At 48.0% G+C, this 16,445-nt stretch overlaps 1 protein-coding gene across 1 annotated transcript; it reads left to right on the plus strand.

Moving 5' to 3' along the window:
• Positions 1 to 2,249: 2,249 nt before the first annotated feature.
• Positions 2,250 to 3,783, plus strand: LOC125939832 (uncharacterized; the record flags this gene model as incomplete). The annotated part of the gene is made up of 1 exon (XM_049655293.1): positions 2,250 to 3,783. A coding segment is annotated over exon 1 (1,398 nt), but the record flags the coding sequence as incomplete, so codon positions are not given.
• Between the last annotated feature and the right edge of the window lie 12,662 nt (positions 3,784 to 16,445).

Here is a 16,445-nt window from a genome sequence, read left to right on the forward strand (position 1 = left end):
CTAACCTTGTTAATTTTCTCGAGTATAATTCATTCTTCACCCCAGCTCAACACGGCTTTCGCAAAACATTTTCATGCGAAACACAACTGGTTTGATTCAGTCACGAGCTACATCAAATTTTGGATCGTTCCTCTTTTGCCGATTGTATTTTTTTAGATTTCTCTAAAGCATTTGACAAGGTTTCCCACAGACTTCTCTTGTACAAATTAAATAAACTAAATCTACATCCTAACCTTCTCAAGTGGATTAAGTGTTTTCTAACAAATCGCACTCAATTTGTTACAGCTAATGGTTTTAATTCTTCTTTCAGTGATGTACATTCTGGGGTTCCCCAAGGTTCAGTTCTGGGCCCTCTCCCTTTTCTCATCTATATTAACGACCTTCCTGCGACACTATCCTCTAACGTACACTTATTCGCGGACGATTGTGTTATTTTTCGCGAAATAACCAATGAAACCGACATTAACAAGTTGCAACATGATCTTAATGCAATATCTAAATGGTGTGACTCGTGGTTAATGGAACTAAATACTAACAAATGTAAAGTGCTACGTGTTTCCCGTGTTTTTCGCCAACAAGCCACTTACTAATTAAACAACGTTCCTTTAGAAACAGTCAACTCTTACAAGTACTTAGGTGTCCATATAACTACAAATCTGTCATGGGCAATTCACAGCGAATACGTTATTAACAACGCTAACCGCATGTTAGGTTACTTACGCCGTAACTTCTCTAGCTCACCATCTAACCTAAAACATGTACTCTATAAAACGCTAATACGTCCTAAATTAGAATATGCTACTTCTGTATGGGATCCCTGCCAGGATAACCTGAAAACGCACTTAGAACTTGTCCAAAATAACTCAGTTCGATTTATCTTTTGTAATTATAATAGAACTGCGAGCATTTCTTCCATGAAATCTAATCATAGTCTTCCCTTGTTGTCTGTTCGACGTAGAATGGCACGTCTAGTGCTCTTTCATAGGCTTTATCATCATCATACACTGCACACGCATTTCTTTACCAGACCCCATTATGTATCACACCGTATTGATCATTGTCATAAAGTCGGTACCTATTTATGTAACACAAAGCAGTTTTCCCAGTCTTATTTCCCTCGAACATGTATAGGTTGGAACCACCTTTCCTCTGATATTGTAAATATTACTGATAACAGCCTTTTTCGTGAAACCTTAGCTAACATTGTATAACCAGGAATTTATTTTTTGTGAGACAGCAGCTAACAATCTATTGAAACCTGTTGTATTCTAGCAATGTGTTTTGTTCATATTAATCACTGCATTTTGTTTACTTCCAATGTACCACACTTGCTTTTGTACCACTCCCCTCTGTAATGCCTTTGGCCCTGAGGGTATTATAAATAAAAAAAATTTAAAAAATCTTATTTTTATGTTAGCGACATAACGCAGACGCATGACTGATTTTTTTTTTTTTGCCTTGAAGACAGCCGTGCATAGCGAAGGGCCAGCATCAAAGGACGTCTTCGTGTAGCAGCGGTCCATATACTAGGTCACAGAGATTCATTCCATTCCTAAATATGCCAATCACAACTTTTTGCTGCCAACTATTGCTCACGTCTCCCCTCTACAAGTCCACATTTTGCAACATGAATGGAACATAATCAATTCGCGATCATCCAGTAGCATTTCCGACAGCTGATCGCACCGTAGAAGAGCAGAAGCTTTAATGGTTTCGCATTCGTTAGCTTCCCGCCTGTTGCTACGTGCGGCCTGCTGCCGTAGGCACCATGGCGTTCCTCTAGAGCAAACTACTCCCCGAAAATAGTGTAATATGGTGTTTCATTTTAGCTGCGACAAATTTTTTTAAATTGCTGTGCGGCGCAGAGCATTATTATAATCCTTAATCTAAACTTCTCGATGAGGCGGTGTTTACTTCCAGAGAAATCAAAACACTTAATGATATTAATTAAAATAATTACGCTAATTAACTTTTTTCATTATTTAATTACGGCACATCTTACAATCTACGAATTATAGCCGCTGAGTTCGCAAGGCGTATCCACTTGGAACAAATTCTCAGGACTGAACCAGTTTCGAGATATTAATTTTCAATGTGTCCGACGAAATGCATGGGCGTGCCATTTAATTTTTTGAGGAAAACACTGTTCTAAGCATTGAAGCACAAGGTAACTAGACCGCCCATGTATTTCGTCGGACAATATTCAAATTAATATTGCAACGGCCAGCCAAGGCAGCAACACTGGGCGAACAAGGAGAGCAACGCTGTGCGCAAGCGCGGCTATATATGCGTTCCCGTGTCTTCAATAAACGCTTCTTCGTGTGGTGATCACGGTGTGCATTACGCTCGATACATGGTGTCAGAAGTGTAGCTCGCTCACGGACCATGACCGACCTACCCCCGCCTGAGCCACTGCAAGTGGGCGACAACGCAGCGGCGTCCTGGCAGACATTCAAGCAACGCATCGAGCTGTACCTGATAGCAACGGAGCCCACGAAGCCACGCAGTAAGGAGCAGAAAGCTGCAATTTTTTTGCATGTTGCGGGTCAAGAAGCTATTGACGTGTTTAATACCCTGAACCTATCACCGGAGGAAGCTAATGACTACGACGCGTTGGTTAAAGCGTTTGAAAACTACTGCTTGCCTAAGCGTAATGAGACTTACGAACGCTATGTGTTCCGCTCGCGTCGTCAGGCACACGGAGAGCCATTTGAACAGTTCTTTCGGGATCTGCAACTAAAAGCAAGAACGTGCAACTTTGGGGATTTGCGAGATTCCATGCTGCGGGACCAAATCGTGTATGGCATTTGCAGCACTTCCCTGCGAGAAAAACTTCTTCGAAAGAAAGACCTGACGCTGGTTACAGCAGTAGAATGCTGCAAAGCTGAGGAACTTGCCGAATCGCAAAATAGGGCGTGGATGGAGGAAAACAAGATTGAACCTGTTTCACGAACGCAAGCGAAACGCGGACGCCAAAAATGCCGGTACTGCAACTTCTCGCACGCGCCAAGGAAGTGTCCGGCGTTCGGCAAGACATGCAACAAGTGCACGAAGCCTAATCACTTCGCCGCCTGCTGTACAAGCAAGCGAGCAGCCGTTGATGACGTGTTCGAAGGAGCGGAGAGTGACAGTGACTTCGACGTTCTGGAGATCAGCACGACGGAAAGTAAGCGTGGCCCCGAAAGTCGCGACTGGATTATAACAACGAACATTGAAGGAACTGATGTGCAGCTGAAGGTCGATACGGGAGCGCAGGCTAACTTGTTGCCGCGTTCGCTGTTCAAAAGGCTCGGAACTAAGCAGCAGCCGTACCCCACGAGGAGCATCCTGCGCCATTATGGGGGTGGCGAAATACCACACAGTGGCAAGGTTCGCCTCGCCGTGCAGTTAGACAAACGGCGTGTGCTACTTGAGTTCTTCATAGTAAAGAAGAAGCAAGCCATTCTGGGCCTCGGGGCAAGTGAGCAACTTGGTCTGGTCAACAGAGTGAACGCGGTGGACAGCAGCGAGGCATATGGAAGCCTAAAGCCGGCATTCCCGAGGTTATTCACTGGTATTGGCAGGACGCGGTGCGAGTACAAAATGGTGCTTCGAGAGGACGCTGTCCCTGTGGTACAGCCAACCCGGCGTGTACCTTTCGCCCTCAAGAAGCCACTTAAGAAAGAACTTGACCGGATGAATGCTGCAAACATCATCGAGAAGGTGGAAGAACCATCAGACTGGGTAAGTCCCCTGGTTATCGTGAGGAAGAAAAATGGGGACTTAAGAGTATGCATGGACCTGCGAGCAATTAATAGGGCGGTGAAGAGAGAGCACTTTCAGTTGCCATGTCGGGAAGAAATCGAAGGGGATCTAGCGCATGCAAAGTATTTCAGCAGACTCGATGCCAACAGTGGTTTTCATCAAATTCCTCTCGACAAAAAGGCATCAGAAATCTGCACATTCAGTTCGCCGTTTGGCCGGTATCGGTATCTCAGACTGCCGTTCGGTATTGCATCTGCACCCGAAGTTTTCCAGCGTACAATGAGCCAGATATTTGACGACCTCCCGGGAACACGTGTGTACATTGACGATGTGCTAGTGTGGGGTTCTACGCAAAAGGAACATGATGAACGCCTGTTCAAAGCGCTGGAAAGGGCACAGGCAGAGGGCCTAACTTTGAATGCAGAAAAGTGCATTTTCGGACGCACTGAAATCAGCTTCTTGGGTGATAAGATTAGTTCCAAAGGTATTGAGCCCGATCCCGACCTGATAAAGTGCGTTTTAAACCACCCTCCGCCAACGACCAAGAAAGACGTTCAACGCTTGCTTGGTACCGTGAACTATTTCGGCAAGTACTTGCCACTGTTGTCAGCCCATACTGAGGCCTTGCGCAGCCTGATTAAAAAGGACACAGTTTTCGAATGGACGCATGTTCACGAGCGTGAGTGGGCGCAGCTCAAGATGATGCTGACGGAAGCGCCCGTCCTGGCTATCTTTAATCCCGAGCTTCCCACAAAACTGTCGACGGATGCGTCAGCATTTGCACTCGGAGCAGTGCTTTTCCAACAACATGGAGGAGACTGGCGCCCGGTAGGCTACGCGTCGCGGGCACTCACAGAAACCGAGCGAAGGTACGCCCAAATAGAAAAAGAGGCCCTGGGCATAACATTCGGCTGTGAAAAGTTCAATGATTATGTCATAGGAAGACATATCGTTATCGAAACCGACCACAACCCATTATTGGCAATTTCAAAGAAGGAAATAGGCGACATGCCACCGCGTCTGCAACGACTATTTCTTCGACTGCTCAAGTACGAGTTTGAGTTGCAGTATGTTCCAGGCAGCAAATTGGTTGTTGCTGACACATTGTCACGAATCCCATCACGGGAACAACCAGAAAAAGGCACAACGGACGTTGAAGTTCATGCCGTGGGCGCCCTGACTGCCGTCGTCGGACCAGCCACCCTATCCCGTCTGCAGGTAGCAACTGCCAGTGATGCAACGGCGCAAGACGTCATCTCCAGGCTGCAGTCATCAATGCCTATAGAAGGTGAACTAAAGTCCTTCACACAAGAACTTTCTGTAGTCAACGGAGTACTCCTCAAGGGAACCAAAGTAGTCGTGCCTGCAAGCATGCGAACAGAGATGCTGCGACGAGTGCACCAAGGGCATCTCGGCTTATGAAAATGCAAATCGAGGGCTCGCAAGTTGATGTATTGGCCAGGAATGTCAACAGATATTGCTCAGTTCATTGACAGGTGTGACGTTTGCAAGAAGTTTGCTTATCGACAGCCTGACGAGCCCCTGTGCCAGCGCAGCGTTTCAGACATGCCATGGGCCAGAGTTGGTACAGATCTTTTTCAACACGCCGGAAAGCATTTTTTGGTTGTCTATGATGCCTACTCTAATTTTCCAGAAGTCGAGCACCTGAAGGAGACCTCTGCAACAACTGTCATTCATAAACTACGTCAGATCTTTGCAAGGCATGGAATACCACTAGAAGTTTGCAGTGATGGCGGCCCGCAGTTTGCGTCAAAAGAGTTTAAAGATTTTGCGGCTCGTTATGACTTTGTGCATACGATTTCAAGTCCACGTTTTCCCAGGTCCAATGGGCTCGCCGAGAAGGGCGTACAAGTGGTCAAGCGGCTTCTGGGCAAGACTGAGACCAAGAAAGAGGACTTCTATTTGGGCCTTCTCAACTACAGGGTGTGTCCTCTCGAAGATGGCCGTTCACCATCGGAACTGCTAATGGGACGAAGTCTAAGAACGCTACTTCCAAATTTTTCAGCGTCATCCTCAGGTCTCGTTCAAAAACATGTTCAGGCAAGGACCTCAGGAAGACCACTACCTCCGCTACAGAAGGGAGACGTCGTCCGAATCCTCCGAAATGGTAGATGGGATATCAAAGCGCAAGTCCAAGATCTCGTGGCCCCGAGATCGTACACCGTTCTGACTGAGGATGGCCGGATTTTCCGTCGAAATAGACAGCACCTTCGCAAAACACCAGAAGCGTTCTATCGAACCATCCATTACCAGGCGGACGACTGCGACGACGCCCCTGATTCATCTCCGAGCGCTGTCACACAGCAGAGGCAAGAACCTCCGCAGGCCACACAGGACCGACCACCAGCAGGCGCACCAGGAGTGCCCAAAATTGCAGATTCACTGCGACGATCTACCAGACCGCGAAGACCCCCAGACCGCCTGGCCTACACGCACGGGTTCCAGCAGACTGAAACAGCCTAGGAGTGTCGACTGCTACGCATCGATGTTGAGTGCTTTCAGTGCTTTCAGTGCTTTCAATGCTTTCAGTCCTATCTGTGTTTTCAGTGTTTTCCTTCTTCAAAGAAAGGAGGATGCAACGGCCAGCCAAGGCAGCAACACTGGGCGAACAAGGAGAGCAACGCTGTGCGCAAGCGCGGCTATATATGCGTTCCCGTGTCTTCAATAAACGCTTCTTCGTGTGGTGATCACGGTGTGCATTACGCTCGATACAAATATCTCAAAACTAGTTCAGTCCTGAGAATTCGTTCCAAGTGGATACGCCTCGCGAACTCAGCGGCCATAATTCATAGATTCAAAGGTGTGCCGTAACATAATTAATTAACAAGTTAATTAGCGTATGTATGTTAATTATTCAATTAGGCGATTTTATTTCTCGTGGAAGTAATGGCCGCTTCATCGAGTGCTTTAGATCAAGGATTACATTGTGCTGTCTGCCAAAGGCAATTTTTAAAAAATTGGTTCAACTAAATTGAAAGACCCTTTATAGTCGGGATACGAAATACTATCCAAACTATAAAGAACTTAAATTTACTGTAAGGCAGTTGGCCTATATGAATGTCCAGTCACGAAGGGCATCCTCGCACAAAAAGTAGACTTCGCAAGACGGCACATTGCGCGTTCTCAGTGGCTAATCTGGCCGCGTCGCGAATATGATTTCGTCTTGGTCTGTATGCGTCGAGCTGTTATTCTGCGAATAGCACAATGCTCCTGTGCGCATTCCTTAAATTGAATTTCTGGAATACACATGTATTGTTGGGTGTGGTTCAGTTCGCCAAAGGAATACACGCGCTTACGAATTCATTATCATGAAGGCCTGACAACATATAAATATTTGATTACAAAATATTTAATAACACTTTATGGCAAAAATGACTCAGCCCTCATACACATTGCGTGAAGAAGTTAGAGTCGTTCGCGTTATTATCTGCATTAAACGTTTTGCAAATACTGCATTTTTGTAACGCACTTACTTTTTCTGCCAATTTGTGAACTGGAAGAAGAAAATTGCATGTACTGGGTTAGTGTACCTTGAATGCCGCTTGCAAGGGTAGTACCCGTACGATGGTAAAGAACAGTAAACATATTTACAACAGTTACTTACCTATACAAAAATACTTCGAACTATACTCAGCAAACGCAAATGAAACATCGAGAATACCCAAAATGGTAGATGCTGAAAACAAATAGTAAAACTATCGCACATGGGAAGCACATATTTACTTGTCAATGAAGGAATATACACTAGGGATTGACAGCCGTTTGCAGCCTATATAAACAATAATTATGCGTGGCTCTGATACCGCAAACACAAGACACTTGTAAAGTATTGGCAAACAACACACTTAGCTTCCTGGCACTCAGGATTTCTTCGCGATGTTCTGCGTAGTAACGCGATGAATTCAACCGGCCACGTTCAGAAGCTTCCGGATCTTCATTTTTTCGCCTATGTGAACTCTAGGCTTCCCTCAATCTAGATTCGGGATGTTCTCTTCTGCGACGCTTGGTTTAAGCTTCCCTAGCTCTCGCTTCCGTCTTTGGAAAGCAACTAGTGTCCAGTTGCCTGGTCGAAACCTGCCGAGCTGCCGCCAGAGGCATCGGCTGCCGTCACTGACACCGGGCGCGTTAGGCGTGAACGTGGTTGGCGTCGGCAGCAGCTCTACGCGTGCCACTACCACCTGCCTCCCTCCTCCTCTCCAACTCGCATCCACTGTGCTTCGCGATGCTATTTTATACTCCGCTTTCACTCTCTCTCTCAGCTCTCTCTCCCACAGCTCGGCGAATCTCTCCCACAGCAGGTATGGGGTATGGCGTTTTACAGCGTAAGCTGTTATGGGCTCATTCCAATAGGGGTATCGGTTCGCGATGGCGTCCGCCGCCACCTCCACCGCCGGCGTTGGGGACCGTAAGCGCTATTGCAGGAAATGCGAAAAAATTGCAGCCGATCCACGAAGTGAATGCTGATGATGGAGCGAAGCTCCCTGGACAATTACGGCTGCTGCTCGAGCTTTCGCTTCGGGGTCTTGCTGCCGTTGCCGGTGTGCTGCTGCTTCTCGTGTTCGTAGCTCTGGGTGAGCTTCGCGGCGTTGCTGTTGGGTTGCCGCATCTAGTTATCGAAGTGTTGGATCCGAGTCACGACTTTTGCGCTTGCGTTCGTGCTCCTCCATACTGCAGTGCTAAGTGTGGCGACAGTGGCGCAGCGCCGGTGCAACACCTGCGCGCGGTCTGTATGCGCGCTGCGTGCCCTCTGCGAACGGTTCTGCGCATGACGTCGTGCGCTTGCTCGGAGAGGGGTTCTGGAGCGGCGCGGGCGCAGTGCAACCCCTGTACGCGGTCGGTTTGCGCGCTGCGTGCGCGACGGGGAGATACGACGACGACGGCGACACCGGACATCGTGAGAGCCTAAGGAGCTTCACTCCTAAAAAGTACCCGCTTCCCGCCGGTATCGAGCGGCGCGCCCGCTGCCTGGGAGTCAGATACTCTACCACTGAGCCATGCAAGCGCTTGCTATCAGGCAGCGGAAAAAGGTCCTATAAACGCTCCCTAGGCCGGCGCAGACGACCCAAACCCCCACCAGTATGGTGGTGCCATCTAGGTAAGGCGCCTGCAAACGTAGCGTGCGCATGCGCAGACGACGAGATGCCATTCAGATGAGGCGCGCAATAAAAAAACGCCATCCCCTGCCCCCGCCAGTATGATGGCGCCATCTAGGTAAGGTGCCTGCAAATGCAGCGTGTGCAGGCGCAGACGACGAGATGCGATTCAGACGAGGCGCGCAATCAACGCGATTCCGATGTGAGATGTGTGCCACGTATTCTGGATGCCTCTTCGGTACACATTGTGCCGTCTCCTCGCAAGGTACGAACCGCTGCTGAAGAAGTGAATCGTAGAGCTACGTGCGTGGCTACAACCAGGCATCATCAGGCTCAACAGGCTGCTGTACAGAGAGCATTACAAGCCGCAGCTCACCGTCGACGCCGGGCGGACAGTTCAGACCGTTCTCGTCAAAACGAGGCGAAGAGACTGTCGCGAAGACCATGGTGTGCGTGGTGCCGAAATTGGAGCTATTCTTGAGCCGCTCCGCCAGCTTACGCTGTGACTTTGCTGCGTGTGCCGCGCATGCCGGTGAGTTTCTTTTGCTTACGCCAACGACACGCAAATTTCCTTGGCTGGTTGAGGTATACAACTTCGCTGTAATATAACTGACAACTGCCCAGCAAGCGCTATCGTTTAATAAAATCAAAACACTGTGTTACGGCTTAGAGACGCTACGCAGAATGGTATAGAACGATTACGGCCGGGTTCTGACAGGAGTCGCCATGATTCCAACATTTAAATTAAATATGCATTATTTCCTTATTGCAAAAACCAGCGTCTTCCAGTGCCATCCAGTGTGAATCCAGCGCGTTTTTTGACACTGGGTCGTTTGCGCACGCTGCGCACGCTTGCGCAGCGCTGGGAGTCACTGGGAGTCACTGCGAAACTGGTGAGATCGCTGGAGAAGTGGTGGGTCACACTGGACGAGACGCTGTTTTCACTACTATGACGCTGGGGCACACTGGTGTGCGCTGTACACGCGCTGGAGTTCGCGGGCTCGTACTGGAGACTGCGCTGGTTTCGCTAGTGCCGCACTGCCGGAGTATAGGCGCTGTTGAGTATTAAATGCTTGATACAATTTTATGGGCATCTCCTGTGCAAAAAACAGACTCCTGTCCTAAATATAGCGCTATAAGTTGGGATCACGGTGTAAAAAGGAAGGTGATCTGACGGCAGCGCGAGGCGCGGCCACTTAGTATGACTCTACGCACACCGATGCCGCAAGGGGCAGCACATGTTCTGGGGACCACTATTTCGCTCGCTTTGCTGGCGCTTTATGGGCACGCGCGGCAGAAGTGCTTTATTTCGATTAATATATGTCGTTGGCCTGCTTAAAACGACTCTACTTGGTTGGGGAAACGTCCCTTTATTTTTCTGCCGACATTCCGATTGACTCCGACGCGGCGAGCAGCGGTAAGCGCAGTGCGCCGTCTGCTCGAGCAGACGACGCGTCTCTCTTGTGTTCGAAATGGCGGTATTTTGACTGCAAGTGGCATGAAACCTTCTACCTGCTCAGGATTCGGCGTCTAAATAACGAAAAATTGCATATTTTTGGGTATGGGTGTTTAAATGCTGACGGAGGTCGTAAATTATCCACTGTTGTGCCGCTTCTCCAAGGCCTCCTGAAGACGTGCTGCCCCTAGCGGCGGCGCTCACTTCCGGTCACACGAAGTGGCCGCTCTCTCGCCCCAGCGCGGGTGCGCCGTCGGAGCACCTTTCTTACACCGTGGTTGGGATCATAAATGTCTATTTCGTGTCGGCGGTGTTGCAGCTTGGAATAAAGGTGCTTGATGCTAGCCCATGCATATGCGACACTTCAGATCACTTTCGCTTTGTACATTGCCCTTTTGACTATGCGGATAGCTGTATTCGTGAACGAAATTACGCAAACGCAGATAACGGCTCATTTTCTAGTAGTTTGTACGTAATCGATGACTGCGAGTTGTCGCAGTGTTGTATAGTCGACACGAAACCAAGCAGCCGTTCAGACGCGTTCGAACGGACCTCAAAAAGTCTGCCGCTGATGGATATAAGCGCACCGACAACAAATCTGTGCTGATTCGTGCGCTTCCACTTTCCCTGCTGTACTAAAAATAATAGTTAAAAGGTTATGAAGCTCAAATACAAACATTTTCGCATTCGCCCAGTACCCACACCGAGATCGTTCGCTTCAACCAAAGGTTAAGCCTTCCGTACATACCCGCCGAGTTCGTCTACACTATCGGCCCGTCTGGGCTGGGGAATCAACAAGTCTAACGAGGATAAATCCCTCTGTAGTTCACCTTTCCCATCGGTGTTTTTAAACAGACCATTCTTTCGTGTGTACAGTGTCAGCATGACAAGCGATGAGCGCCGATATGACGTGTTATAAACTTACCTATATGTGCTGTCGCAGAAGGCTGTCAGCCGCATTAACTGACCGCTTCTCTTACGGAGATATGTGCCTAAACATACGTGTCAATTGAAAAGCATTGTCGAGCTATGGAAATGTTGCATTACCTTTGCGCGAAGAATAAGAGACGGCTGTCAAAATCGGCAGTAACGGCCCGTACAACATTCCGGGTCGGCGGTTCATTTAAGGCTTTTTTCGTAGTTAATATGCCAGTCGCAAAAGCAAATCAGTGTTGCAGCACTTCCAGGCATACTATGCAATACGGACCACTTTTTGGTTTTGATAGAGGCGTAAGTTTTAGCTGAAGGCGATGTCACATCTACCATGTCTGTGCGAGAAGTCTGTGCAAAGCTACAACTGTGTCTGCGCGTTGACGAGGCAAAATATGAACTGGTAACCACGGATCGGCGTGGCGTAGTGGTGAGATACTGGGATTGAGGTCTCTAGAGCGGAGGATGGAAACCTCGCGGATTTTTAAAAAACTTTTTTTTCTTTTTTTATTGCATTACAACGTTCTCTGTTTCTTTCTGTATTCGAAAAAATATATAAGGTACCCAGGCACCACGTATTTCTCACTCTAAAGCTGCATTTCGGACCAGTAACCCGCGCCCAGCGCCTCCCAGTATGCCGCACCTTGCTAGCGTCCCAGTATCCAGCGCGCCACACTGGGCCCATAATTAGGCATAGCACTGGGCACTGGATACTGGGTTTTGCAATAGGGTTATGTTACTTTTATTTAATGTTATTTAGCTCTGTTAGTAACTAACACTTCACGACATTACCAAGAAAAACAGCCTTACCCTAACAAGACGCTTGTTAAGCCGGAAAAGACGCAAAAACAAAAAAGAAGAAATTGGTGGCGTCTGCAACTTGAATTTTCTGCGAAAGCTTATCGTGGCGTCTCGGATTTACGGCATCTGTTCAGGTATAACTCCATCTTATTGGTAAAAAGGGTTAACGTAACATTGTATAATATTATCAATGAATTAAAAAACTTCGAGAACGTTTTCCGGGTCACATTAACTCAAATACAATAAATATATTGAAATCCGTGATGTCGCGCTGACTTAACGGCGCTGTAGTTTCAAGACAAAATGCAAAACATCGAACTTTGTATGTCATTCTATGTTTAATAGTCAATATATTACTGCAAAAGAAAGAATAATCTATGCCTTAGCAAGAAATCTCTGATCGATATAAAGCGAGTCAGTGTTTTGTTTTTGTGACTCATTAATGATTGAAATAGTGATATGCGACTCATGTGAGAATGGTTCACCCTCTCCTTCAGTTTGGCGCGCCGTGTTTAATGTTGATACTCTTGATTAACATAAGCACTCAGAAAGGACTAATTCAGTAGTACACTTTAGCACGGCTAGAATGTCGTAAGTCACAATGCGTGCTCAGGGTCCCAAATGGCGCAAGGGTGTTGGAGATTTACTGGAAATGTCTAACCAAGTAGGGGCAGCCGAGAGGAGGCAAGTTTCATATGCCTCCATAGGCATGTTTCAAATGTAGACCTATTGACTTTGTAGGCGAGACATCTCACGAGAATGAATATTGAAAAGTTCGCGGGAGGGGCGAGACGAAGTGTTCAATCGAGGCGGAGTGTCAAACCGAGAAAAAGAATGTTCAGCGAGGAGTAATGCCCAACGGAAACGAAATTTACAACCAAAACAATATGTCCACTCAGATTGTGTGTCTCGTTGGACGGAATATATAATAAGAGGGAATATCCAACAACAAAGCGGATATTTTGATCTTGGGGAGCATTTAATCTTTAGGCTGAGCCTGGAGTGCCCATAATCTGGTAATAGTCATTTGCGCTCAAATCGAGCTTTCAGGGCAATCCCAACAGTCCCTCTGACAGACTGCGACGAAAGTGAGAAAATGATCAGGCATGACGTGTAAAGACGTATAAATATTTAGCATTCCTAGTAGTTAGCACAGTTAGCCGTGCAATGCTCTTTGGATAGAATTGTTTGTTTTTGATTAACGGTACTGGGATGCCATCTACTCCTGCGACCGAGTTATTCGTGACATTTACTTCTCCTTATTTCCAGCAAAAGCTTTCTGTGCTATGTTTTAATTTCTCGGGTTTCGGTGCTGTTGCTAGATTTGTTTGACCTGAACTGCAATTTCGTTGTGCCGAAGTTATCCCTAAAGATGTTTAGAATCTAACCCAGCGCATCGTCTCCAACGAAGCTGTTACCGTCTTCATCCCTTATAATCGTTTGCGAGTTTTGTCATGGAGCTCCGAGTGCTCTTACGTGGTTCGAGAATCTGAATTTAAAATTCTCATCCACAAGCTCACTAGTCACCCTTTTCTTTTCACAGTACTTGCTACATTTAACGAGCACCTCTTCTTTCTCTAATCGCAACTTGTAATGCATAAGAATTCTCTGGCGAGTACCCCAGCAAAATCTGTCTGTCTGTCACGCGAAATGTCAAGAAGATGTTTAGGTGTTTTGCATTCGCTATACAATGTGGCAAAGAATTTCATTCTGAACTAAAGGGTCCTCTAGGCGGCGGCGCTGAACCACCTCTGCTCACGCAGATCGTTTACCAGCAGCGGCAGACTAAGGATGTCCACCAGTTGCGTCGCTCATTCTTCAGAAAGAAAGCGTGAATGCGGCAACGCGTGGCTCGCGCGGAGCCCTTTATCTTGCTGCAGCGGTGGCGCTGGCGAAGTAGCGCATGCGCAGTCAGCCCGAAGCACGCCAGTGCATCGTTTCCGCGCTCGCCGCATGCCCAGTCGCCGCCGGCATGCACTCCGCTTTCCTCATCACCCTATCCTCATGCTCTCCTCCTCCGCTTTCCGCCTCATGATGCTGCCTGCACCATCCTCCCTCGCTTTCCTATTGGCGCACTTTTTGCTATCGCCGTCTTTAATATTTCCCTGCACTCCGCGTTCGCTTTCATCCTTCGCTGTGCGCATTCGCTTGGTTAAGAGGGACGACGCTGACGCTCACTGCAGCAACACGAGCCTAAAATTTGCGCTCTAATGCGAATAACTCATTGGTACATGAAATAATAGTTAGAAAAATAGCAATAAATCACTTGTGGCGTTTTAAAAACTAGTGGCTTCGTCATCGCCGCGTGATCTTTACAAGAAAAAGGAAAATGAGAAAAGAAGTAAGCAAGAGAAAAAAAAAAAACTCACCGACGATGGCGATACACCCTAGTGGGAAACTTGAGCCCAGCTCTATACGTGCTTTCACGTCGTGATATATTGGCTGACGAAGACAATCTGTCTCGTGCAGCACGTTGCAAACGGATTAGTCAGGCACGACTGCCCGGGTTATCGAGAAATCGCAAGAGGCAGCGAGTGGGTGACGCGTAGGCGCGATTCACAGCATCCGCCGCAGACAGACCTACACTCATGCCGCGCTTTGTTTCCGTATATATGGTGTCGGTCGCGTCATTATCAAAACACGACGCGCGCTACTCTGGCGCAAACTCGCAGTCATCGTCGCCGCAGAGCACGTCTTGCGCGGTACTATACGCTTTATTCCCACGCGTTCGCCTTACCCTCCTACTCCGCTTACCGCCTCATGGTTCCGCTGCACACTCCTCCTCTGCTTTCTTCCTTCGTTCCTCCGGTCTCTTCGCTGTCGTCGTGTTTGATTTCCCGCTGCGCACCGCGTTCGCTCTTTCATCCTTCGTTGTGCTGGTTTGCTCGGTTACGCCGAGGAACGCCGACGCTCGCCGCAGGAACGGCCGCCTAATAAGAGCTGCGCTCTAAAAACTGTTGTGGTGAAAACGATTGTGAAGGTGTTCCAGCTCAGTAGATGCCGTTACTTTCAAGGGGCCATGCAGCTGCATGGCAACCCATCTGCCTACTATTCAGTAGATGGATTTCATTTCTTCTGAACCACAAAAGCGATGAGTAGACATGCCTATGCTAAGAAAAGCAAGTAAGAAAAAGCGAAGTAACTGCCGAGCCGAAGAATCCTTACGTATTAGTTTATATTAAATTTTCTGTTGCATTTTCGGCTTCTTCACATTACCTTGAAGCATGCTTACGCTCTTCTATAGCTTGCTTTATTTCCTTCCACCATTTACGTGGTTTCCGCTTTCCAATCCAACAATTTGGCGCATGCGCGATGGCGAGCTGAATCTGGTGGTACTGCAAGCAACCCATCGACTCCCTGGGCACACGTCCTCGGCTGTAACTGGTTGGCCTATTCGTTTAAGGCTTATTCACTCTAGGCTGACACGACACCGATTTTGGTCTGCCGACTGTTGACGACAGCGTTTGCCTTCGGCAACTGCGGCGATTTTTCGATATCCACTGATTTCATTAAAATTTTGAACATATGTTTTCCTTTGTCACTGATTATTTGTGCAAAACGATGTGACTTCAAGCAATCGCGTTTTCCTGAAAATTAATTTTAAAGATTGGTTGCGTGTGCCCAACTGAAGCCCACAAATTTTCAATGTTTTGCTGGCCACCCTGTTCTTGTGACGTCCGAACCTACAGCGGCGCCTCACCTAGCAGGCGACGAAGCGCGTTCTTCTTCATAGGGATGGGGGCCGACGATCACCGTTTTGACAGATGGTCATCACTGCAAGCATTCTTCTTCGGTCTGCAAGCATTGTAGGCAGCGAATCAATGGATGGAGGCTGGTGTCGTGTGGACGGTTGCAACGTGCAACACAGCAGCGAAGACGAAGTTTGTCTGTTATCACAGGTTTTCTTCCAAGAGTGAAGTGGTTTTCCTCAGGTTTTCTTGGAGAGAAGTGGCTTTGTGCTTGTAGTGTCTTACACTAACACTATGTGCCGTCACTTAACTACATGTAAACTCGAGAGGTGGCGCCACAAGTGTCACATGCATATACAGTAGTAGACATGCTTCAACAAAGGCTTCTGTTTCGGTTGGTCTGGATTTGGCGTGAGTCGTGTGGTGCGTCCGTTTGGCCGCCTGCTCTGGCAGGCATAACAATCTGGCGACGAGGATGCTGCCTGGCATTCCGCCGCCGCCACCGTTTCTGGCTGCTCCCAGCACGCCAGGTATACATGGTCCCACGGGCCGCGTCTGTTCTAGAACTTCGCTCTCGCTTCCGGAGCGTCCGAGCTGCCGGCGGCCTTCCTTCGAGCCCTTCTCTTGCACTGCCTTGGCGCCACCAGAAAACACCACCGGACGAACATGGCGCTGCGTCTGCGTCATCTTCTCGGCAGAAAAATGTGCTTG

This window comes from Dermacentor silvarum, chromosome 9 (genome assembly GCF_013339745.2).
Source record: "Dermacentor silvarum isolate Dsil-2018 chromosome 9, BIME_Dsil_1.4, whole genome shotgun sequence".
Lineage (NCBI taxonomy): Eukaryota > Metazoa > Arthropoda > Arachnida > Ixodida > Ixodidae > Dermacentor > Dermacentor silvarum.